The sequence below is a fragment of the Phyllobates terribilis genome, unplaced genomic scaffold, assembly GCF_046119375.1.
Source record: "Phyllobates terribilis strain yellow unplaced genomic scaffold, ASM4611937v1 Scaffold_12__6_contigs__length_324123572, whole genome shotgun sequence".
Taxonomy (NCBI): Eukaryota; Metazoa; Chordata; class Amphibia; order Anura; family Dendrobatidae; genus Phyllobates; species Phyllobates terribilis.
The window spans coordinates 306168226-306194166 of NW_027362772.1; the positions used below are offsets into that span (position 1 = coordinate 306168226).

General features: G+C 57.0%; 2 protein-coding genes across 4 annotated transcripts; one reads left to right on the plus strand and one right to left on the minus strand.

The window, feature by feature from the left end:
- Positions 1-801: 801 nt before the first annotated feature.
- On the minus strand, positions 802-20267 carry ACAD8 (acyl-CoA dehydrogenase family member 8). 2 transcript variants are annotated; one of them, XM_073657328.1, is made up of 11 exons: positions 20106-20267; positions 19757-19857; positions 19408-19577; positions 16523-16632; positions 14582-14658; positions 14200-14337; positions 13459-13594; positions 5676-5773; positions 5442-5594; positions 1570-1672; positions 802-1280 (listed from the first exon to the last, which is right to left on the minus strand). In XM_073657328.1, the coding sequence occupies exons 1-11, from the start codon at positions 20209-20211 to the stop codon at positions 1228-1230; spliced, it is 1245 nt and encodes a 414-aa protein (XP_073513429.1). In that variant the 5' UTR covers positions 20212-20267; the 3' UTR covers positions 802-1227. The 2 variants fall into 2 exon arrangements, with proteins under 2 accessions (XP_073513429.1, XP_073513428.1); XM_073657327.1 differs by having other exon boundaries at positions 802-1323.
- Positions 20268-20328: 61 nt separating this feature from the next.
- Positions 20329-25759, plus strand: THYN1 (thymocyte nuclear protein 1). Of its 2 annotated transcripts, none has more exons than XM_073657331.1 (8): positions 20329-20401; positions 21909-21966; positions 22493-22665; positions 23058-23126; positions 23201-23293; positions 23689-23784; positions 25293-25443; positions 25553-25759. In XM_073657331.1, exons 2-8 carry the CDS (start codon positions 21924-21926, stop codon positions 25612-25614), a joined length of 687 nt encoding a protein of 228 aa, XP_073513432.1. In that variant the 5' UTR covers positions 20329-20401; positions 21909-21923; the 3' UTR covers positions 25615-25759. The 2 variants fall into 2 exon arrangements, with proteins under 2 accessions (XP_073513432.1, XP_073513431.1); XM_073657330.1 differs by having other exon boundaries at positions 20388-20500; positions 25553-25677.
- Positions 25760-25941: the final 182 nt, after the last annotated feature.

The following is a 25941-nucleotide window of genomic DNA, read 5'->3' on the forward strand; positions in this document are numbered from 1 at the left end:
TGAGGTCTGGCATTGTCCTGCATTAGGAGGAGCCCAGGGCCAACCGCACCAGCATATGGTCTCACAAGGGGTCTGAGGATCTCATCTCGGTACCTAATGACAGTCAGGCTACCTCTAGCGAGCACATGGAGGGCTGTGCAGCCCTCCAAAGAAATGCCACCCCACACCATTACTGACCCACTGCCAAACCGGTCATGGTGAAGGATGTTGCAGGCAGCAGATCGCTCTCCACGGCGTCTCCAGACTCTGTCTCGTCTGTCACATGTGCTCAGTGTGAACCTGCTTTCATCTGTGAAGAGCACAGGGCGCCAGTGGCCACTTTGCCAATCCTGGTGTTCTGGGGCAAATGCCAAGCGTCCTGCACGGTGTTGGGCTGTGAGCACAACCCCCATCTGTGGACGTCGGGTCCTCATACCACCCTCATGGAGTCGGTTTCTAACTGTTTGTGCAGATACATGCACATTTGTGGCCTGCTGGAGGTCATTTTGCAGGGCTCTGGCAGTGCTCCTCCTTGCACAAAGGCGGAGGTAACGGTCCTGCTGCTGGGTTGTTGCCATCCTACAGCCCCCTTCACGTCTCCTGGTGTACTGGCCTGTCTCCTGGTAGCGCCTCCAACCTCTGGACACTACGCTGACAGACACAGCAAACCTTCTTGCCACAGCTCGCATTGATGTGCCATCCTGGATGAGCTGCACTACCTGAGCAACTTCTGTGGGTTGTAGAGTCCGTCTCATGCTACCATGAGTGTGAAAGCACAACCAACATTCAAAAGTGACCAAAACATCAGCCAGAAAGCATTGGTACTGAGATGTGGTCTGTGGTCCCCACCTGCAGAACCACTCCTTTATTGAGGGTGTCTTGATAATTGCCAATAATTTCCATCTATTGTCTATTCCATTTGCACAACAGCAGGTGAGATTGATTGTCAATCAGTGTTGCTTCCTCAGTGGACGGTTTGATTCCACAGAAGTTTCATTTACTCGGAGTTGTATTCTGTTCCCTGTATTTTTTTCAGCAGGGTATATACAGCAGACATGGAGGTCTACTTTGTGTTTGTTACATTCACAGAATATAAATATAATTCAGACAGCAGAACAGAAATCAATCAGTAGAGAAGTCCGTAGTCTGCGGTGGCTCCAGGTTGCTGCTCCTCAGGACGGTGCAGGCAGCAGAGGTGAAGGAGCGCTGCTCTGCAGCAGTAATGAGGCTCATGTGATGATGGAGATTTCATCCCTGTAATATGTTTCTGGCCACGATCATCCTCATCACCTCGTTGGTTCCTGGTCCCGGAAACAAAACATTTATTATGGTCTCCTCCTCGTCCTGAGCTTGTAGGAAAGAACATTTGTAAGTGCGAAGATATTATCTACAGAAGTTACAGGCCCGAAGCCTGAGGCTGCACTACTGCGACATGTAGACAACACATCCTGCTAAGATTTGTCCGGAGCAGCGCTCTCCGGATCTATGGCTGCGTCCTGAGGTAAGTAGTGACATCACTGCACCTCACGTGATGTCATCAGGTTGCCGCAGTAGTGCAGTTCATTACAGTATGTGCACTGCAAAACTCACCCTCCAGGATCTGATGGACGCGGATATCCCGAACAAACTGCTGAACGGCGTAATCCTTCAGGTATCCGTAACCTCCGTGCATCTGCAGAGCCTGATTACACACCTGCAGACAGAAAAGCATCAGACGGCAATGCAACCAACAGAACACTGAGCGCAGCTCTGGAGGAGAATACAGGATATAACTCAGGATCAGTAATGTAATGTATGTACACAGTGACTGCACCAGCAGAATAGTGATTGCAGCTCTGGAGTATAATACAGGATATAACTCAGGATCAGTAATGTAATGTATGTACACAGTGACTGAACCAGCAGAATAGTGAGTGCAGCTCTGGAGTATAATACAGAATGTAACTCAGGATCAGTAATGTAATGTATGTACACAGTGACTGCACCAGCAGAATAGTGAATGCAGCTCTGGAGGATAATACAGGATGTAACTCAGGATCAGTAATGTATGTACACAGTGACTGGACCAGCAGAATAGTGAGTGCAGCTCTGGAGGATAATACAGGAGGTAACTCAGGATCAGTAATGTATGTACACAGTGACTGGACCAGCAGAATAGTGAGTGCAGCTCTGGAGGATAATACAGGAGGTAACTCAGGATCAGTAATGTAATGTATGTACACAGTGACTGAACCAGCAGAATAGTGAGTGCAGCTCTGGAGTATAATACAGGAGGTAACTCAGGATCAGTAATGTAATGCATGTACACGGTGACTGCACCAGCAGAATAGTGAATGCCGCTCTGGAGTATAATACAGGATGTAACTCAGGATCAGTAATGTAATGTATGCACACAGTGACTGCACCAGCATAATAGTGAGTGCAGCTCTGGGGTATAATACAGGATGTAACTCAGGATCAGTAATGTAATGTATGTACACAGTGACTGCACCAGCAGAATAGTGAGTGCAGCTCTGGAGTATAATACAGGAGGTAACTCAGGATCAGTAATGTAATGTATGTACACAGTGACTGCACCAGCAGAATAGTGAGTGCAGCTCTGGGGTATAATACAGGAGGTAACTCAGGATCAGTAATGTAATGTATGTACACAGTGACTGCACCAGCAGAATAGTGAGTGCAGCTCTGGAGTATAATACAGGAGGTAACTCAGGATCAGTAATGTAATGTACACAGTGACTGCACCAGCAGAATAGTGAGTGCAGCTCTGGAGTATAATACAGGATGTAACTCAGGATCAGTAATGTAATGTATGTACACAGTGACTGCACCAGCAGAATAGTGAGTGCAGCTCTGGAGTATAATACAGGAGGTAACTCAGGATCAGTAATGTAATGTATGTACACAGTGACTGCACCAGCAGAATAGTGAGTGCAGCTCTGGGGTATAATACAGGAGGTAACTCAGGATCAGTAATGTAATGTATGTACACAGTGACTGCACCAGCAGAATAGTGAGTGCAGCTCTGGAGTATAATACAGGAGGTAACTCAGGATCAGTAATGTAATGTATGTACACAGTGACTGCACCAGCAGAATAGTGAGTGCAGCTCTGGAGCATAATACAGGAGGTAACTCAGGATCAGTAATGTAATGTATGTACACAGTGACTGCACCAGCAGAATAGTGAGTGCAGCTCTGGAGTATAATACAGGATGTAACTCAGGATCAGTAATGTAATGTATGTACACAGTGACTGCACCAGCAGAATAGTGAGTGCAGCTCTGGAGTATAATACAGGATGTAACTCCGGATCAGTAATGTAATGTATGTACACAGTGACTGCACCAACAGAATAGTGAGTGGAGCTCTGGAGTATAATACAGGAGGTAACTCAGGATCAGTAATGTAATGTATGTACACAGTGACTGCACCAGCAGAATAGTGAGTGCAGCTCTGGAGTATAATACAGGAGGTAACTCAGGATCAGTAATGTAATGTATGAACACAGTGACTGCACCAACAGAATAGTGAGTGGAGCTCTGGAGTATAATACAGGAGGTAACTCAGGATCAGTAATGTAATGTATGTACACAGTGACTGCACCAGCAGAATAGTGAGTGGAGCTCTGGAGTATAATACAGGAGGTAACTCAGGATCAGTAATGTAATGTATGTACACAGTGACTGCACCAGCAGAATAGTGAGTGCAGCTCTGGAGTATAATACAGGAGGTAACTCAGGATCAGTAATGTAATGTATGTACACAGTGACTGCACCAACAGAATAGTGAGTGGAGCTCTGGAGTATAATACAGGAGGTAACTCAGGATCAGTAATGTAATGTATGTACACAGTGACTGCACCAGCAGAATAGTGAGTGCAGCTCTGGAGTATAATACAGGATGTAACTCAGGATCAGTAATGTAATGTATGTACACAGTGACTGCACCAGCAGAATAGTGATTGCAGCTCTGGAGTATAATACAGGATGTAACTCAGGATCAGTAATGTAATGTATGTACACAGTGACTGCACCAGCAGAATAGTGATTGCAGCTCTGGAGTATAATACAGGAGGTAACTCAGGATCAGTAATGTAATGTATGTACACAGTGACTGCACCAGAATAGTGAGTGCAGCTCTGGAGTATAATACAGGATGTAACTCAGGATAAGTAATTTATGTACACAGTGACTGCACCAGCAGAATAGTGAGTGCAGCTCTGGAGTATAATACAGGAGGTAACTCAGGATCAGTAATGTAATGTATGTACACAGTGACTGCACCAGAATAGTGAGTGCAGCTCTGGAGTATAATACAGGATGTAACTCAGGATCAGTAATGTAATGTATGTACACAGTGACTGCACCAGCAGAATAGTGAGTGCAGCTCTGGAGTATAATACAGGATGTAACTCAGGATCAGTAATGTAATGTATGTGCACAGTAACTGCACCAGCAGAATATTGAGTGCAGCTCTGGAGTATAATACAGGAGGTAACTCAGGATCAGTAATGTAATGTATGTACACAGTGACTGCACCAGCAGAATAGTGAGTGCAGCTCTGGAGTATAATACAGGAGGTAACTCAGGATCAGTAATGTATGTACACAGTGACTGCACCAGCAGAATAGTGAGTGCAGCTCTGGAGTATAATACAGGATGTAACTCAGGATCAGTAATGTAATGTATGTACACAGTGACTGCACCAGCAGAATAGTGAGTGCAGCTCTGGGGTATAATACAGGAGGTAACTCAGGATCAGTAATGTAATGTATGTACACAGTGACTGCACCAGCAGAATAGTGAGTGCAGCTCTGGAGTATAGTATAGGATGTAACTCAGGATCAGTAATGTAATGTATGTACACAGTGACTGCACCAGCAGAATAGTGAGTGCAGCTCTGGAGTATAGTATAGGATGTAACTCAGGATCAGTAATGTAATGTATGTACACAGTGACTGCACCAGCAGAACAGTGAGTGCCGCTCTGGAGTATAATACAGGATGTAACTCAGGATCAGTAATGTAATGTATGTACACAGTGACTGCACCAGCAGAATAGTGAGTGCAGCTCTGGAGAATAATACAGAATGTAGCTCAGGATCAGTAATGTAATGTGTGTACACAGTGACTGCACCAGCAGAATAGTGAGTGCAGCTCTGGAGTATAATACAGGAGGTAACTCAGGATCAGTAATGTAATGTATGTACACAGTGACTGCACCAGCAGAATAGTGAGTGCAGCTCTGGAGTATAATACAGGATGTAACTCAAGATCAGTAATGTAATGTATGTACACAGTGACTGCACCAGCAGAATAGTGAGTGCAGCTCTGGAGGATAATACAGGATGTGAGTTAATCATAAAGCAGATGAAGACCATACCAGATGGTCTGGGCGCTGGTGAGTTTTATAACATTTCTGGGTGTATTTTTACGGTTTTACAGTTTCTTATGTCGCTCACCTTAAAACATTCGTCAGTAGCGTACAATTTGGCCATAGCGCAGAGCGTTGCGGCGTCTCTGTGCTCCTCCTGCAGAGCTTGCGCTGCATGGCGTACGATCAGCCGCGCAGTAACCAGCTGCGTCGCCATCTCCGCCAATCTGAATTGTAGATACTGAGGGAAACAAACGACGCACAATGAAACCCGAGAATGACGATGATTTCTGCCGGTAACCGGTAAACGCAGTGACGTTACCTGATTATTAGCGAGCGGCTCCCCGAACTGCTTCCGCACAGAAAGGTGATCGCGGGACAGTAAGACCGAGGCGTGGGCCGCACCCAGCGAGCACGAGGCTGAGGAGCACATGACTGCAGTGAGTCCACGAATAGAGGCGAAGCCACGGATGACCCGAGCAGTCCACCTGACCGCCCACTACAAGGAGGATGGCAGGGAAGGAGGGAGGAGAGGACGGAAGGGGTAGGGAGGGAGGGGAGGAGAGGACGGAAGGGGCAGGGAGGGAGGGGAGGGGAGGAGAGGACGGAAGGGGAGGAGAGGACGGAAGGGGAGGAGAGGATGGAAGGGGAGGAGAGGACGGAAGGGGAGGAGAGGATGGAAGGGGAGGAGAGGACGGAAGGGGAGGAGAGGAGAGGACGGAAGGGGAGGAGAGGACAGAAGGGGAGGAGAGGACGGAAGGGGAGGAGAGGACGGAAGGGGAGGAGAGGACGGAAGGGGAGGAGAGGACGGAAGGGGAGGAGAGGACGGAAGGGGAGGAGATGACGGAAGGGGAGGAGAGGACGGAAGGGGAGGAGAGGACGGAAGGGGCAGGGAAGGAGGGGAGGAGAGGACGGAAGGGGTAGGGAGGGAGGGGAGGAGATGACGGAAGGGGCAGGGAGGGAGAGGAGGAGAGGACGGAAGGGGAGGAGAGGACAGAAGGGGAGGAGAGGACGGAAGGGGAGGAGAGGACGGAAGGGGAGGAGAGGACGGAAGGGGAGGAGAGGACGGAAGGGGAGGAGAGGACGGAAGGGGAGGAGAGGACGGAAGGGGAGGAGAGGACGGAAGGGGAGGAGAGGACGGAAGGGGAGGAGAGGACGGAAGGGGAGGAGAGGACGGAAGGGGAGGAGAGGACGGAAGGGGAGGAGAGGACGGAAGGGGAGGAGAGGACGGAAGGGGAGGAGAGGACGGAAGGGGCAGGGAGGGAGGGGAGGAGAGGACGGAAGGGGCAGGGAGGGAGGGGAGGAGAGGACGGAAGGGGCAGGGAAAGGGGACGGAAGGGGCAAGGAAGGAGGGAAGAGGGGACGGAAGGGGCAAGGAAGGAGGGAAGAGGGGACGTAAGGGGCAAGGAAGGAGGGAAGAGGGGACGTAAGGGGCAAGGAAGGAGGGGAGGAGAGGACGTAAGGGGCAAGGAAGGAGGGGAGGAGAGGACGTAAGGGGCAGGGAGGGAGGGGAGGAGAGGACGTAAGGGGCAGGGAAGGAGGGGAGGAGAGGACGTAAGGGGCAGGGAAGGAGGGGAGGAGAGGACGGAAGGGGCAGGGAAGGAGGGGAGGAGAGGACGGAAGGGGCAGGGAAGGAGGGGAGGAGAGGACGGAAGGGGCAGGGAAGGAGGGGAGGAGAGGACGGAAGGGGCAGGGAAGGAGGGGAGGAGAGGACGGAAGGGGCAGGGAAGGAGGGGAGGAGAGGACGGAAGGGGCAGGGAAGGAGGGGAGGAGAGGACGGAAGGGGCAGGGAAGGAGGGGAGGAGAGGACGGAAGGGGCAGGGAAGGAGGGGAGGAGAGGACGGAAGGGGCAGGGAAGGAGGGGAGGAGAGGACGGAAGGGGCAGGGAAGGAGGGGAGGAGAGGACGGAAGGGGCAGGGAAGGAGGGGAGGAGAGGACGGAAGGGGCAGGGAAGGAGGGGAGGAGAGGACGGAAGGGGCAGGGAAGGAGGGGAGGAGAGGACGGAAGGGGCAGGGAAGGAGGGGAGGAGAGGACGGAAGGGGCAGGGAAGGAGGGGAGGAGAGGACGGAAGGGGCAGGGAAGGAGGGGAGGAGAGGACGGAAGGGGCAGGGAAGGAGGGGAGGAGAGGACGGAAGGGGCAGGGAAGGAGGGGAGGAGAGGACGGAAGGGGCAGGGAAGGAGGGGAGGAGAGGACGGAAGGGGCAGGGAAGGAGGGGAGGAGAGGACGGAAGGGGCAGGGAAGGAGGGGAGGAGAGGACGGAAGGGGCAGGGAAGGAGGGGAGGAGAGGACGGAAGGGGCAGGGAAGGAGGGGAGGAGAGGACGGAAGGGGCAGGGAAGGAGGGGAGGAGAGGACGGAAGGGGCAGGGAAGGAGGGGAGGAGAGGACGGAAGGAGCAGGGAAGGAGGGGAGGAGAGGACGGAAGGGGCAGGGAAGGAGGGGAGGAGAGGACGGAAGGGGCAGGGAAGGAGGGGAGGAGAGGACGGAAGGGGCAGGCAAGGAGGGGAGGAGAGGACGGAAGGGGCAGGCAAGGAGGGGAGGAGAGGACGGAAGGGGCAGGCAAGGAGGGGAGGAGAGGACGGAAGGGGCAGGGAAAAAGGGGAGGAGAGGACGGAAGGGGCAGGCAAGGAGGGGAGGAGAGGACGGAAGGGGCAGGCAAGGAGGGGAGGAGAGGACGGAAGGGGCAGGCAAGGAGGGGAGGAGAGGACGGAAGGGGCAGGGAAGGAGGGGAGGAGAGGACGGAAGGGGCAGGGAAGGAGGGGAGGAGAGGACGGAAGGGGCAGGGAAGGAGGGGAGGAGAGGACGGAAGGGGCAGGTAAGGAGGGGAGTAGAGGACGGAAGGGGCAGGGAAGGAGGGGAGGAGATGACGGAAGGGGCAGGGAAGGAGGGGAGGAGAGGACGGAAGGGGCAGGGAAGGAGGGGAGGAGAGGACGGAAGGGGCAGGGAAGGAGGGGAGGAGAGGACGGAAGGGGCAGGGAAGGAGGGGAGGAGAGGACGGAAGGGGCAGGGAAGGAGGGGAGGAGAGGACGGAAGGGGCAGGGAAGGAGGGGAGGAGAGGACGGAAGGGGCAGGGAAGGAGGGGAGGAGAGGACGGAAGGGGCAGGGAAGGAGGGGAGGAGAGGACGGAAGGGGCAGGGAAGGAGGGGAGGAGAGGACGGAAGGGGCAGGGAAGGAGGGGAGGAGAGGACGGAAGGGGCAGGGAAGGAGGGGACGGAAGGAGCAGGGAAGGAGGGAGGAGGGGACGGAAGGGGCAGGGAAGGAGGGAGGAGGGGACGGAAGGGGCAGGGAAGGAGGGAGAAGGGGACGGAAGGGGCAGGGAAAGAGGGAGGAGAGGACGGAAGGGGCAGGGAAGAGGAGACGGAAGGGGCAAAGAAGGAGGGAAGAGGGGACGGAAGGAGGGAAGAGGGGACGGAAGGGGCAAGGAAGGAGGGAGGACGGAAGGGGCAGGGAAGGAGGGAGGACGGAAGGGGCAGGGAAGGAGGGAGGACGGAAGGGGCAGGGAAGGAGGGAGGACGGAAGGGGCAGGGAAGGAGGGAGGAGGGGACGGAAGGGGCAGGGAAGGAGGGAGGAGGGGACGGAAGGGGCAAGGAAGGAGGGAGGACGGAAGGGGCAGGGAAGGAGGGAGGACGGAAGGGGCAGGGAAGGAGGGAGGACGGAAGGGGCAGGGAAGGAGGGAGGAGGGGACGGAAGGGGCAGGGAAGGAGGGAGGAGGGGACGGAAGGGGCAGGGAAGGAGGGAGGAGGGGACGGAAGGGGCAGGGAAGGAGGGAGGAGGGGACGGAAGGGGCAGGGAAGGAGGGAGGAGGGGACGGAAGGGGCAGGGAAGGAGGGAGGAGGGGACGGAAGGGGCAGGGAAGGAGGGAGGAGGGGACGGAAGGGGCAGGGAAGGAGGGAGGAGGGGACGGAAGGGGCAGGGAAGGAGGGAGGAGGGGACGGAAGGGGCAGGGAAGGAGGGAGGAGGGGACGGAAGGGGCAGGGAAGGAGGGAGGAGGGGACGGAAGGGGCAGGGAAGGAGGGAGGGGACGGAAGGGGCAGGGAAGGAGGGAGGGGACGGAAGGGGCAGGGAAGGAGGGAGGAGGGGACGGAAGGGGCAGGGAAGGAGGGAGGAGGGGACGGAAGGGGCAGGGAGGGAGGGAGGAGGGGACGGAAGGGGCAGAGAAGGAGGGAGGAGGGGACGGAAGGGGCAGGGAAGGAGGGAGGAGGGGACGGAAGGGGCAAAGAAAGAGGGAGGAGGAGACGGAAGGGGCAAAGAAAGAGGGAGGAGGAGACGGAAGGGGCAAAGAAGGAGGGAGGAGGGGACGGAAGGGGCAGGGAAGGAGGGAGGAGGGGACGGAAGGGGTAGGGAAGGAGGGAGGAGGGGACGGAAGGGGCAGGGAAAGAGGGAGGAGAGGACGGAAGGGGCAAGGAAGGAGGGAAGAGGGGACGGAAGGGGCAAGGAAGGAGGGAAGGGAGGACGGAAGGGACAGGGGAGGAGGGGACGGAAGGGGTAGGGAAGGAGGGAGGAGGGGACGGAAGGGGCAGGGAAAGAGGGAGGAGAGGACGGAAGGGGCAAGGAAGGAGGGAAGAGAGGACGGAAGGGGCAGGGGAGGAGGGAGGAGGGGACGGAAGGGGCAAGGAAGGAGGGAGGAGGGGACGGAAGGGGCAAGGAAGGAGGGGACGGAAGGAGCAAGGAAGGAGGGAGGAGGGAAAGGAAGGGGCAGCGAAGGAGGGAGGAGGGGAAGGAGGGAGGAGGGGATGGAGGGGGAAAGGAGGGGACGGAAGGGGCGAGGAGGGGACGGAAGGGGCAGGGAAGGAGAGAGGAGGGGACGGAAGGGGCAGAGAAGGAGAGAGGAGGGGACGGAAGGGGCAGAGAAGGAGGGAGGAGGGGACGGAAGGGGAAGGGAAGGAGGGTAGAGAGGACGGAAGGGTCATTGAAGGAGAGAGGATGGAAGGGGCAGGGAAGGAGGGAGAACCGAAGGGGCAGGAGGGAGGAGGATAGTGGTGTCTGGCTGCAGCTTTCGCCACTCTCCCCACTGAAAACTGTGTCTGCGCACCTGAAGGCCTGAGATTTCACAGGGTATTCCCATCTCTTCCCATATATTATGACATATAATTAGGATGTGCTGCAGTGGTGGTCTAACCTCTGGGACCCTCACGGATCTTATAAATGATGGGACCTCAGCTCGGTGTCCCCTTAATTGTTTTTTTTTTTCTTTCCATTCCAGTCAATGGTTTGTCTACACTTGTCTCTACATTATGGTGTTTGCGATGCAGGAACCATGGGTGATAAGGCGATACAGGAGTGCAGTCGCAGCGGGGCTGTCACTCTCAGGACCTGCGCTGGTCGTAGATGTCGGATTCCCAACAATCAGTACAGAGGACCTGTCACCAGGACAGAAGCGGACAGCGAATGCTCTTCATTTCTTTCCGCTGATTATTCCGCTTTTTGTTTGTTTTTTGAAAACCTGACATATGGTTCCAGAGATTGGAGCCTTATGGTCTTTACAAGGGGACGGTGCTCACAGGGTAATAATACAGAACATCCTACAGACCCCGCCCCCCCGAGGATCTGTGAACCACACCCCCTTGCAAGAGCATCCTACAGACGCGCCCCCCCCGAGGATCTGTGAACCACGCCCCCTTGCAAAAGTATCCTACACACCCCGCCCCGGAGGATCTGTGAACCACGCCCCCTTGCAAGAGCGTCCTACAGACCACGCCCCTGAGGATCTGTGAACCACGCCCTTGCAAAAGAGTCCTACATACCCCGCCCCCGAGGATCTGTGAACCACGCCCCTTGCAAGAGCATCTACAGAGCCCCGCCCCCGAGGATCTGTGAACCACCCCCCTTGCAAGAGCATTTACAGACCCCGCCTCCGAGGATCTGTGAACCACGCCCCTTGCAAGGGCGTCCTACATACCCCGCCCCTGAGGATCTGTGAACCACGCCCCTTGCAAGGGCGTCCTACATACCCCGCCCCTGAGGATCTGTGAACCACTCCCCTTGCAAGAGCATCTACAGAGCCCCGCCCACGAGGATCTGTGAACCACGCCCCCTTGCAAGAGCATCTACAGACCCCGCCCCCGAGGATCTGTGAACCACGCCCCCTTGCAAGGGCGTCCTACACACCCCGTCCCCGAGGATATGTGAACCACGTCCCCATGCAAGAGCATCCTACACACCCCGCCCCGAGGATATGTGAACCACACCCCCTTGCAAGAGCATCCTACACACCCCGCCCCGAGGATCTGTGAACCACGCCCCTTGCAAGAACATCCTACAGACCCCGCCCCGAGGATCTGTGAACCATGCCCCCTTGCAAGAGCATTCTACAGACCTCGCCCCTGAGGATATGTGAACCACGCCCCTTTGCAAGAGCATCTACAGACCCCGCCTCCCGAGGATCTGTGAACCACGCCCTCTTGCAAGAGCATCTACAGACCCCGCCCCGATGATGTGTGAACCACACCCCTTTGCAAGAGCATCTAGACTCGCCTCTGAGGATCTGTGAACCACGCCCTCTTGCAAGAGCATCCTACAGACCACGCCCACGAGAATCTGTGAACCACGCCCCCTTGCAATAGCATTCTACGCACCCCGCCCCCCGAGGATTTGTGAACCACACCCCCTTGCAAGAGCGTCGTACAGACCACACCCCTGAGGATCTGTGAACCACGCCCCTTGCAAGAGAGTCCTACATACCCCCTCCCTGAGGATCTGTGAACCACGCACCCTTGGAACAGCATCTACAGACCCCCGCCCCGAGGATCTGTGAACCACGCCCCCTTGCAAGAGCATCTACAGACCCCTCCCCCGAGGATCTGTGAACCACGCCCCCTTGCAAGAGCATCTACAGACCCCGCCCCCGAGGATCTGTGAACCACGCCCCCTTGCAAGGGCGTCCTACACACCCCGTCCCCGAGGATATGTGAACCACGTCCCCATGCAAGAGCATCCTACACACCCCGCCCCGAGGATGTGTGAACCACGCCCCTTGCAAGAACATGCTACAGACCCCGCCCCGAGGATCTGTGAACCATGCCCCCTTGCAAGAGCATTCTACAGACCTCGCCCCTGAGGATATGTGAACCACGCCCCTTTGCAAGAGCATCTACAGACCCCGCCTCCCGAGGATCTGTGAACCACGCCCTCTTGCAAGAGCATCTACAGACCCCGCCCCGATGATGTGTGAACCACACCCCTTTGCAAGAGCATCTACAGACCACGCCCACGAGAATCTGTGAACCACGCCCCCTTGCAATAGCATCCTACGCCCCCCGAGGATTTGTGAACCACGCCCCCTTGCAAGAGCGTCCTACACACCCCGCCCCGGAGGATCTGTGAACCACGCCCCCTTGCAAGAGCGTCGTACAGACCACACCCCTGAGGATCTGTGAACCACGCCCCTTGCAAGAGAGTCCTACATACCCCGCCCCTGAGGATCTGTGAACCACGCACCCTTGGAACAGCATCTACAGACCCCCGCCCCGAGGATCTGTGAACCACGCCCCCTTGCAAGAGCATCTACAGACCCCGCCCCCGAGGATCTGTGAACCACGCCCCTTGCAAGAGCATTCTACACACCCCGCCCCCGAGGATTTATGAACCACGCCCCCTTGCAAGAGCGTCCTACACACCCCGCCCCGGAGGATCTGTGAACCACGCCCCCTTGCAAGAGCGTCGTACAGACCACACCCCTGAGGATCTGTGAACCATGCCCTTGCAAGAACATCCTACAGACCCCGCCCCCGAGGATCTGTGAACCACGCTCCCTTACAAGAGCATCCTACAGACCTCGCCCCCGAGGATATGTGAAGCACGCCCCTTTGCAAGATCATCTACAGACCCCGCCTCCCAAGGATATGTGAACCACGCCCCTTTGCAAGATCATCTACAGACCCCGCCCCCGATGATCTGTGAACCACACCCCTTTGCAAGAGCATCCTACAGACCCGCCCCTGAGGATCTGTGAACCACGCCCCAGTGTAAAGACTATAAAAATTAACACTGAATGAAAAGGCCCATATCTCTACAACTGTATGGCAAAGTTACTATTAATAATACTAATAATAGGCATGCCACCGATACCACCTTACAGCCGACACCGCACAGATCTGCCGGCTCTCACCTATGTTTATCCTTCCTCCATTCAGTCCTTTCATTGCAATCCCGAATCCTTGGCCTTCCTCACCGAGCCGGTTTGTTACGGGGACGACACAATCCTCAAATATCACCGCTCTTGTTGGCTGCGAGTTCCACCCGACCTGCAGCAGAAATCATTGGGGCGGGTCACAAAGGAGTAGATAAGACCAGAAACATTCAGCTTTCCACAGACCCGGAATGGCCTACAAATCAGCACTGGAATACCTCAGCACATCCAATCCAATGCAGGTCTATATACAGAGATGGCCGCGAAACTCAGGGGCTGTCACCCAGCTTTCTACAGATCCTGAATGGCAGATTTAACTCCATGAAGGACAACACTGCCAGTGCTGTGCTAAGTAGATGATGGTGTCACAGGGTGAGTGCCGTGAGGTTGTGCAGGTGATTGCATGGTCACACAGTAACAGTACTGGTATCAGTAACAGTACACAGTACCAGGTCACGCTATACAGTCCCACTCACTTATTTTGCATATAGATCCTGAATGGCAGATTTTATCTGCAAAAAGCTGGGTGACTACACTGTCAGTGCTGCGCTCAGCAGATTGGATGATGACTGTGAGTGTCATGAGGGTGATTGCATGGTCACACAGTAACAGTACCAGTACACAGCATCAGTACCAGTACACAGCATCAGTACCAGTACACAGCATCAGCACCAGGTGACACTCCCTTATTTTCCACTCAGATCTGATTTGCCTCCTCACCTTTTTTTCTTTCTTTCCAAAGCTGAGCCCTGGTGTCCCCTTCTCCACCACCAGGCAGGAGATGCCCCGCGATCCACTGCCCCCCGTCCTGCACATCACTACATACACGTCTGTGTCTCCACCGCCGCTGATAAAAGCCTGGAGGATGATGATGGGAGTGAGAATGAGCTGAACACCACTCAAATCCTGACGACTGGAGTGGAAAACCCTCCTCCTCCTCCTCATCACTGTGGCCGGGAAGCTGAGATATAAGGCACTGTTTGTAGGGTGAGCCATAGATCTACCAGTGAGGACTCAAGTGCGTTTGAGGACGCTACAAACAGCCCCACATATCTCAGCTCCCCGGGTCCCTACTGGACAGGTCCGTGGTCACATTTGGCACCTTAGATCCATTCAGGATGTAGTGATCGCCATCCCGTTTTGCAGATGTCAGCAGAGACGCCGCGTCACTTCCGCTGCCTGCAGAAGAGCCAGAGAGGAGCATGTCAGTAATGTCATCCCGAGCAGGTACAGGGTGTGTATATATATATATATATATATATATATATATATATATATATATATATATATATATATATATATATATATATATATGTGTATGTATGTATGTATATATATATATATATATATATACACATACATATATACACATACACACACACATACACAGTACAGACCAAAAGTTTGGACACACCTTCTCATTTAAAGATTTTTCTGTATTTTCATGATTATGAAAATTGTACATTCACACTGAAGGCAGCAGAACTATGAATTACCACATGTGGAATTATATACTTAACAAAAAAGTGTGAAACAACTGAAAATATGTCTTATATTCTAGGTTCTTCAAAGTAGCCACCTTTTGCTTTGATGACTGCTTTGCACACTCTTGGCATTCTCTTGATGAGCTTCAAGAGGTAGTCACCGGAAATGGTTTTCACTTCACAGGTGTGCCCTGTCGGGTTTAATAAGTGGGATTTCTTGCCATATAAATGGGGTTGGGACCATCAGTTGTGTTGTGCAGAAGTCTGGTGGATACACAGCTGATAGTCCTACTGAATAGACTGTTAGAATTTGTATTATGGCAAGAAAAAAGCAGCTAAGTAAAGAAAAACGAGTGGCCATCATTACTTTAAGAAATGAAGGTCAGTCAGTCTCAAAAATTGGGAAAACTTTGAAAGTGTCCCCAAGTGCAGTTGCAAAAACCATCAAGCGCTACAAAGAAACTGGCTCACATGAGGACCGCCCCAGGAAAGGAAGACCAAGAGTCACCTCTGCTTCTGAGGATAAGTTTATCCGAGTCACCAGCCTCAGAAATCGCAGGTTAACAGCAGCTCAGATTAGAGACCAGGTCAATGCCACACAGAGTTCTAGCAGCAGACACATCTCTACAACAACTGTTAAGAGGAGACTTTGTGCAGCAGGCCTTCATGGTAAAATAGCTGCTAGGAAACCGCTGCTAAGGACAGGCAACAAGCAGAAGAGACTTGTTTGGGCTAAAGAACAGAAGGAATGGACATTAGACCAGTGGAAATCTGTGCTTTGGTCTGAGGAGTCCAAATTTGAGATCTTTGGTTCCAACCACCGTGTCTTTGTGCGACGCAGAAAAGGTGAACGGATGGACTCTACATGCCTGGTTCCCACCGTGAAGCATGGAGGAGGAGGTGTGATGGTGTGGGGGGGCTTTGCTGGTGACACTGTTGGGGATTTATTCCAAATTGAAGGCATACTGAACCAGCATGGCTACCACAGCATCTTGCAGCGGCATGCTATTCCATCCGGTTTGCGTTTAGTTGGACCATCATTTATTTTTCAACAGGACAATGACCCCAAACACCTCCAGGCTGTGTAAGGGCTATTTGACCAAGAAGGAGAGTGATGGGGGGCTACGCCAGATGACCTGGCCTCCACAGTCACCAGACCTGAACCCAATCGAGATGGTTTGGGGTGAGCTGGACCGCAGAGTGAAGGCAAAAGGGCCAACAAGTGCTAAGCATCTCTGGGAACTGCTTCAAGATTGTTGGAAGACCATTTCCGGTGACTACCTCTTGAAGCTCCTCAAGAGAATGCCAAGAGTGTGCAAAGCAGTCATCAAAGCAAAAGGTGGCTACTGTGAAGAACCTAGAATATAAGACATATTTTCAGTTGTTTCACACTTTTTTGTTAAGTATATAATTCCACATGTGGTAATTCATAGTTTTGATGCCTTCAGTGTGAATGTACAATTTTCATAGTCATGAAAATACAGAAAAATCTTTAAATGAGAAGCTGTGTCCAAACTTTTGGTCTGTAGTGTAGATACATACACTGTGATCGGCCTCACCGGGTTCTGTCAGACAGTAAGACGCAAACTTCTCCATGCTGCAGAGAGCGGGGCAGAGCCGGTGCCGCTGCTCGTCATCCCCAAACGTGTCGATCATCCAAACACACATACTGAGGGGGGAAGAGAGCATGGGCGTGAGTCACAGACCACCGTACAAAGACCCCACTAACACACAGCCCTGCATCAACAGGACTGACAGGTCTGTGTGGGGGGGTGGGGGGCAGCGCGGTCTGTGCGGGGGGAGGCAGCGCGGTCTGTGCGGGGGGTGGGGGCAGCGCGGTCTGTGCGGGTGGGGCGGCAGCGCGATCTGTGAAGGGGGGGGCAGCGCGGTCTGTGCGAGGTGGGGGGCAGCGCGGTCTGTGCGAGGTGGGGGGCAGCGCGGTCTGTGCGAGGTGGGGGGCAGCGCGGTCTGTGCGAGGTGGGGGGCAGCGCAGTCTGTGCGGGTGGGGCGGCAGCGCGGTCTGTGCGGGTGGGGCGGCAGCGCGGTCTGTGAAGGGGGGGCAGCGCGGTCTGTGAAGGGGGGGCAGCGCGGTCTGTGAAGGGGGGGCAGCGCGGTCTGTGAAGGGGGGGCAGCGCGGTCTGTGAAGGGGGGGCAGCGCGGTCTGTGAAGGGGGGGCAGCGCGGTCTGTGAAGGGGGGGCAGCGCGGTCTGTGAAGGGGGGGCAGCGCGGTCTGTGAAGGGGGGGCAGCGCGGTCTGTGAAGGGGGGCAGCGCGGTCTGTGCGAGGTGGGGGGCAGTGCGGTCTGTGCGGGTGGGGGACAGTGCGGTCTGTGCGGGTGGGGCGGCAGCGCGGTCTGTGAAGGGGGGCAGCGCGGTCTGTGCGAGGTGGGGGGCAGCGCAGTCTGTGCGGGTGGGGCGGCAGCGCGGTCTGTGCGGGTGGGGCGGCAGCGCGGTCTGTGAAGGGGGGCAGCGCGGTCTGTGAAGGGGGGGCAGCGCGGTCTGTGAAGGGGGGGCAGCGCGGTCTGTGAAGGGGGGGCAGCGCGGTCTGTGAAGGGGGGGCAGCGCGGTCTGTGAAGGGGGGGCAGCGCGGTCTGTGAAGGGGGGGCAGCGCGGTCTGTGAAGGGGGGCAGCGCGGTCTGTGCGAGGTGGGGGGCAGTGCGGTCTGTGCGGGTGGGGGGGCAGCGCGGTCTGTGCGGGTGGGGGGGCAGCGCGGTCTGTGCGGGTGGGGGGGCAGCGCGGTCTGTGCGGGGGGTGGGGGCAGCGCGGTCTGTGCGGGGGGTGGGGGCAGCGCGGTCTGTGCGGGGGGTGGGGGCAGCGCGGTCTGTGCGGGGGGTGGGGGCAGCGCGGTCTGTGCGGGGGGTGGGGGCAGCGCGGTCTGTGCGGGGGGTGGGGGCAGCGCGGTCTGTGCGGGGGGTGGGGGCAGCGCGGTCTGTGCGGGGGGTGGGGGCAGCGCGGTCTGTGCGGGGGGTGGGGGCAGCGCGGTCTGTGCGGGGGGTGGGGGCAGCGCGGTCTGTGCAGGGGGTGGGGGCAACGCGGTCTGTGCGGGGGGTGGGGGCAGCGCAGTCTGTGCGGGTGGGGCGGTAGCGCGGTCTGTGCGGGGGCAGCGCGGTCGGTGCGGGGGGCAGCGCGGTCTGTGCGGGGGGGGCAGCGCGGTCTGTGCCGGGGGGGGCAGCGCGGTCTGTGCCGGGGGGGGCAGCGCGGTCTGTGCCGGGGGGGGCAGCGCGGTCTGTGCCGGGGGGGGCAGCGCGGTCTGTGCCGGGGGGGGCAGCGCGGTCTGTGCCGGGGGGGGCAGCGCGGTCTGTGCCGGGGGGGGCAGCGCGGTCTGTGCCGGGGGGGGCAGCGCGGTCTGTGCCGGGGGGGGCAGCGCGGTCTGTGCCGGGGGGGGCAGCGCGGTCTGTGCCGGGGGGGGCAGCGCGGTCTGTGCCGGGGGGGGCAGCGCGGTCTGTGCCGGGGGGGGCAGCACGGTCTGTGCCGGGGGGGGCAGCGCGGTCTGTGCCGGGGGGGGCAGCGCGGTCTGTGCCGGGGGGGGGCAGCGCGGTCTGTGCCTGGGGGGGGCAGCGCGGTCTGTGCCTGGGGGGGGCGGACTGTGCGGGGGGCAGCGCGGTCTGTGCGGGGGGCAGTGCGGTCTGTGGGGGGGGCAGCGCGGTCTGCGCGGGTGGGGGGCAGCGCGGTCTGTGCGGGTGGGGGGCAGCGCGGTCTGTGCGGGTGGGGGGCAGCGCGGTCTGTGCGGGTGGGCGGCAGCGCGGTCTGTGCGGGTGGGCGGCAGCGCGGTCTGTGGCGGGGGGGGCAGCGCAGTCTGTGCCGGGGGGGGGGCAGCGCAGTCTGTGCCGGGGGGGGGGCAGCGCAGTCTGTGCCGGGGGGGGGGCAGCGCAGTCTGTGCCGGGGGGGGGGCAGCGCGGTCTGTGCCGGGGGGGGGGCAGCGCGGTCTGTGCCGGGGGGGGGGCAGCGCGGTCTGTGCCGGGGGGGGGGCAGCGCGGTCTGTGCCGGGGGGGGGGCAGCGCGGTCTGTGCCGGGGGGGGGGGCAGCGCGGTCTGTGCCAGGGGGGGGGGCAGCGCGGTCTGTGCCAGGGGGGGGGGGCAGCGCGGTCTGTGCCAGGGGGGGGCAGCGCGGTCTGTGCCGGGGGGGGGCAGCGCAGTCTGTGCCGGGGGGGGGCAGCGCAGTCTGTGCCGGGGGGGGGCAGCGCAGTCTGTGCCGGGGGGGGGGGGGCAGCGCAGTCTGTGCCGGGGGGGGGGCAGCGCGGTCTGTGCCAGGGGGGGGGCAGCGCGGTCTGTGCCGGGGAAGGGGCAGCGCGGTCTGTGCCGGGGGGGGGGGGGGCAGCGCGGTCTGTGCCGGGGGGGGGGGGCAGCGCGGTCTGTGCCGGGGGGCAGCGCGGTCTGTGCCGGGGGGGGGGCAGCGCGGTCTGTGCCGGGGGGGGGGCAGCGCGGTTTGTACAGCGGCGCCCCCTACTTGTGGATGCTCATGTACGCCGTGGTGCTGGCGCAGCCTGTAGACAGCGCCTCGAATATGATGGAGGTGTCTAGGCGAGACAGGCCGGATCCTCCCACATCCGGACGGGTGTAGATCCCACCGAAGCCAAGCTGTGCCGCCCTGCGCATGGTCTCCACCGGGAAGATCTCCTGTGAGGGAGGAGGAGGAGGATGAGACATCAGCCTCTGGTCACATGCACAGGTAGAGCGCCGCCGCTGTCGGCAGGGAGTGTGCGGTACTGCAGCTCAGCCCACGCCCGTCATTAGGGCTGAGCCGCTGCACCACACACATCCCGGCGCGGAGCTGGCGCCTCTCATACGCTCCTCACCTTCTCATCCCACAGCGCCATGTTTGGGGACATCTCTCGGGAGGCAAAGTCGAAGGCCACTTTCTGAAACTCCTTCTGCTCCTCACTCAGCCCAATAGAAGCTGCAAAACACAGGAAACATCACATCAGTCCTACAACTCCCAGCATGCCCTGCTTACAATGTCACAGCTATTATTAGTTGCCATGGGCAACCCCAGCCCTGAGCAGAGCGGTCTCCATTCTAACCAATCAGACTACAGCATTCTAGTCACATGACCTTCCCTGCAGTCGATGATTGACATCAGTCACGTGTGCACTAACACTCCCGCTCGTTCCGCCCATCGATTGTGTTAACCCTTCATGTCCTTACGATCTACAGCTGAAGCCGTCCCTCTGCTGGGAGCCGCGCTCATCCCGCTGAGAACATTTCTGACAGACCGAGAGAGCAGAGACCCGAGCCTGCACCCGAGCGCCATGTCTGTGCGCGGCCAGTCCGCGGGGCATCACGGAACATGTAGTTTATGTGCAGGAGACACACAATTGTACAGGTAAGCGAGGAAACTACAATTCCCAGCAGCCCGCGCAGTGGAGGGCGGAGCTCTGTGGTATATAATATTCTGATTGGCCAGGCTCAGAGGCGCGTCTTAAAGGAGCCGTCGCTGTTAGGTAACTATGAATGGAGAAGCGTGCGGCGGCGGCGGCGGCACTGTCCTGCGGAGGAGCGGGCATGCTGGGAGCTGTAGTCCTGACCTTATCATTTACCTTGTCAGTGTGTAACATTAGACACTGCAGCAGCAGATTATTGTCCTTCACATCACAGAACATCCCTCAGCACCTGCCTAACCCTCCCCATCTGCCGCAGTACATCGCTCACACCCCCTGCAGCCATCAGTGATCCGGTCCGGCCGCCCCTCTGTGAGAGCAGAGGAAAGCTGCACCCCCCACCCGGATCACTGAGCCCCCCAGCACCATCATAGGACCCCACGAGACCCCCGTATAGCAGGCCCAACGAGACCCCTCCGTATAGCATGAGCACCTCACGAGACCCCCCCCCCCCCTGTATAGCGGGAAGGCCCCACGAGACCCCCCGTGTAGCGTGAGCGCCCCACGAGACCCCCCCCCGCATAGCGGAACTGCCCCACGAGACCACCTCCGCATAGCGGGAACGCCCCACGAGACCACCCCCGTATAGCGGGAAACGCCCCACGAGACCACCCCCGTATAGCGGGAAACGCCCCACGAGACCACCCCCGTATAGCGGGAAACGCCCCACGAGACCACCCCCGTATAGCGGGAAACGCCCCACGAGACCACCCCCGTATAGCGGGAAACGCCCCACGAGACCACCCCCGTATAGCGGGAAACGCCCCACGAGACCACCCCCGTATAGCGGGAAACGCCCCACGAGACCACCCCCGTATAGCGGGAAACGCCCCACGAGACCACCCCCGTATAGCGGGACCGCCCCACGAGACCACCCCCGTATAGCGGGACCGCCCCACGAGACCACCCCCGTATAGCGGGAGCGCCCCACGAGACCACCCCCGTATAGCGGGAAGGCTCCACGAGACCCCCCTTATAGTGTGAGCGCCCCACCCAAGACCACTCCGTACACAGTGAACACCCCACAAGACCAGCCGTATACCCCCCCACATTTCCTGCCGTGCAGCGGTTGCAGCGTCGCCCCCTCTGGCCGCCGTGCACCGTTTGCTGCGTCGCCCCCTCTGGCCGCCGTGCATCGGTTGCAGCGTCGCCCCCTCTGGCCGCCGTGCAGAAGTTGCAGCGTCTCCCTCTCTGGCCGCCGTGCAGCGGTTGCAGCGTCTCCCTCTCTGGCCGCCGTGCAGCGGTTGCAGCGTCTCCCTCTCTGGCCGCCGTGCAGCTGTTGCAGCGTCGCCCCCTCTGGCCGCCGTGCAGCTGTTGCAGCGTCGCCCCCTCTGGCCGCCGTGCAGCTGTTGCAGCGTCGCCCCCTCTGGCCGCCGTGCAGCTGTTGCAGCGTCGCCCCCTCTGGCCGCCGTGCAGCTGTTGCAGCGTCGCCCCCTCTGGCCGCCGTGCAGCTGTTGCAGCGTCGCCCCCTCTGGCCGCCGTGCAGCTGTTGCAGCGTCGCCCCCCTCTGGCCGCCGTGTTATAACTGATGTCACTTTTCTCTTTGCATTTCTCATATTTTCTGATCCAGGAATCACAGTTACCGATGCGTCAGAGTAAGAGGAAGCGCGCGGCGTCTCCGGCTGCAGGTCAGTCGGCGTTCGGCTCCGCCATTCTCCCCTGGGCGCTGCTCCGGTCACCAGTCCGGACTACAGACAGAAGTGCCCGGGACGACATTGGCGGCTGCAGAGCCCAACACGGCGCTGTGTTTTCTTATTGCCTTTTTGCTTTCCTCTATGGGGTCTGGAAACCATCAACAAGCAGCTGCTGATGGATCCGATTTGGGTTTTATAGTTCATACAATTGTGCTTCTTGTACTGTAAAATCCTCACGTGGAGTGGAGCTGTTGTGACTAGATATTGGGCAGCTGGGGTCACCCGAGGGGGGCGCTCCATGACTTATAGAGGGGTCCAGAGCAGGCGACCCCCTCGGTGGAGCCCATGGGTTGGCTTTATGACTAACAGACACCATTCACAGCACCACTACTAAACGGCAGCAGCTCGCTGATGGTTTCCAAGTTGAATCCTTATATTTTTCTTGGGCCATGTAAAGTAGAAATTAGCCAAAAAGTAAGAAAAACAGAATATTTCAGAAAAATCTTTTATTACTGCACAGATGAAAAAGATATACGTGACCCAGGGGGCGATCCGGGGGCAAAGAAGGTTGGGAGGACTCGAAAGAAAGTGGTCGGGCCGTCCACCTCTGCTGACAGTCAGAAGGGAGAATATCACTGCTGGCTGATGAAGTCTGAGCCAGAGAGCAGAATGGAGAAGGGCATGGACATGAAGGTCAGGGGCGGGGGAGGGGGAATTAAAGGGGGTTCAAAAAGAAACAAACAAAAAAGTCTTCGCCCATCATCTTCCAGGTAGTGATGTCACATGATGATTGCGGCCATTCATTGTGCGGGCCCAGTAACTGTACAATAGGCTTGTAGGCCTAACCGTTTTGTGTTCACAGCTCCTCTGCAGACCTGATGTGTCTCCATGGTTACAGACCAATCCTGTGTGTAGTTGGATCCTGCAGCATCACCCGCATCCTCCTTTGATTGTTAGGTTGAGAGTTCGAATGGATGATCAGACTACACGGGGCTTGTAGTCTGTCACCATGGAGACACATAGCTCTGCATAGGAGCTGTATGTACAAAACGGGTCACATTTTCATTTTTTTTTATGTTTTCCAGTTTGGTATAGAGGATTTGAAGGCGCAGCCGAAGCAGACGGCGAGCTGGGACGGCGTCCGGAACTACCAGGTCCGGGACGTGCGGATGAAACCGGCGGCAGAACCGGGTCCATCATTGATTATTTTATACTTTTATCCCTCCAGGCGAGAAACTTCATGAGAGCGATGAAGATCGGGCAGGAGGCGTTCTTCTATCACAGCAACTGCAAGGAGCCCGGCATCGCGGGAATTGTCAAGGTGGGCTGGCGGGCGGGGGGGTCTGTGAGCCGATAATGTCAGGATCATAATAACCCATCACAGAGTGGACGCCTGACCTATTACAGCAGTAGAAACACTTTACCGTTTTATGTACACAGCTCTTATGCAAAGCTATGTGTCTGTCTGATCCCACGTCACTCCGTTCCCTCTGCCCCCTCAAGCATGTGACTGCAGGATCAGGTTATGAATAGTTGTGCATGGGGGCTGCATACACAAAACGGTATGGCTGAAAAAAAAAGACAAATTACCTTCTGTTTTTCTATGGAGCGAGATAACGGTCGGTACCATCACGTTTTTGGATGGATGGTGACAGGAGCGAGGCACCGCAGCTCGTCACTGGTTTTCCATCATGCCTTTTTTTTTTTTTTCTCTAGGTTGTGAAGGAAGCCCACCCCGACCACACACAGTTTGATCCGAAGAATCCGCATTATGATCCCGCCAGCGATAAGGACAACCCGAAATGGTCCATGGTGGGTGTGCACCAATATCACAGCTATTAAGGGGTTAATGGGGGTTGCACTGTGTGGCGCCACCCCTTATCGGAGGTAGTGTCTGGTATTACAGCTCAGTCACCCCCCCCAAGCGCTCACTATTGTCAAATACACAGCGCATGCAATGATCAGTGGCGTACACTAACATCTAATAACTGGCGCTCTGACCCTATTCATTCTCTATCTAGTATATATTTGGGACATATGTCCCTGACGCGCGTTTTTTTTACGGGAATACCGGCTTTTTCTAAGGGGCCTTAGTTGCTGTGTATTTGACAATAGTGAGCGGTGCAGGATTAGAGTGTTCACTCAGCAAGGGAGACCGCGCTTGCGGCTGACACACCTGCACGCAGTCTCTCCTGTTGACTGCAAATAAATACACAGATGCGGCTGGCGTGCTAGAGTGTCGGTGACGAGCATACCAGAGAGTAACGTCAGTATACACACGCTCCCTTCCGCTCAAGGTGTGTAACACTCTTAGCAACCTAGAGGTGAACTAAGGCCTCTTTCACACGTCCGGATATTTCCGGTACTGGAAAAACCAGTGCCGGAGACGCCCGTGTGCCGCATCAGTATCACATGCACCGGCGCCTGGGAATCAGTGTAGTTAGCGCTCTTCCCAAGCGCTGGGTGCTGATTGCTGCCCTCATCATTGTCCCCTGCCAGTGCTGCGATCAGCGAGAGCAAGGGACAATGTTGAGAGTAGTATTCTGTGTCCTGGTGTAAAAATAATAAAATAAAAAAAAATCCTTATACTCACCTGTCCGAAGATGAAATAAGTGTCCCACGTTGTAATCCATCAGGCCGCACACACTGAGGAGCAGAGGAGAATGACTCGCAGCAAGCAGGCTCCTGACCTGCACTGAGCTCACTGAGTGGTGTCATGTCACTCACTGAGCTCAGCGTAGTTCAGGGGCCCGCTCACTGGAGGGTCACAGAGGGGGCAGAATACTACTGTCATCATTGTCCCTTGTTTGCGCTGATCGCAGCACTGCCAGGGGACAATGATGAGATGCCTGCAGCACCGGCGCTTGGGAACAGAGCCAACTGTACAGATTCCCAGGCGCCGGTACGTGTCACGCTGATGACACTCGGATTTCATCCATGTGTCAGTGTGGGATGTTTTGCGGCCTGTGCTGCAGGTAAAAAACAGACATGTCAGCGTGTTTTGCCCACGGACACACGGTCCATGGAAACGCACTGACATGTGCGAAGACCCATAGATTTTAATGGGTCTAAGTGCGTCAGTGTCTCCGGTACGTGTGGAAACTGTCACCACTCGTACCGGAGCTACTGACGTGTGAAAGACCCTGATCCGGCGTGATCGTCTTCTGTACAGACAACCACATTATTTATCTGATCGTGTGAACTGTACACAGGGGTGGCGCCACCTATTCAGAAAGAAGCTGACCGGGCGGTTGTCATGTCATTTCCCACAATGCACTGCTTTCTGATAAACCATAATCCGTGCCCCCCGCCCCTCACAGGTGGACGTGCAGTTCGTCCGAATGCTGAAGCGTTACATCTCTCTGGCGGAACTGAAGACCCTGCACCAAAAGCACAAGGTGGACGGCGGCCCCCTCCGAGCCGCGGCGCTCTTCACCCGAGCGAGGCTGTCCGTGCAGCCGCTGACACCAGGTGGGTGAGAAGCCGCGGCTGTAATGTGCCCCCATTTCCTGCCTGCCGGCACTTGCGGGCTTTGGGGTACACCGTGGCTTTAAATAAATGTAGTTTTCCCTCTTTACAGAAGAGTTTGACTTTATATTGAGCCTGGAAGAGAAGACCCCGGAGCAGGACAGCGAGGACTGAACGACCGTCCCCCCGGCTGCTGCGGCTCTGACCACGTTCTTTGCTTTTTTTTTTCCTACTTTTTCTATAGTATTAAAAGTTTGTTAGTTTTGTGGTTGTGGTCCATGAGTGGAGATCCCAAATGCGGGGGCTCTGTATGGAGATCTGGGGTCCCACACAGTGGCTGAATGTCCATAGCGCCATGCAGTGGCCGTTCTCTGTACTGCAGCTCAGATCACATTCAATAGTTGAGATGCAGTACCAATAACGGCCACTATGGTGTATGGAGCTGTGCTGTCCTACTCCATACACTGGGGGCCGGGCGTCAGACCCCCTTCCCTCTGCTAG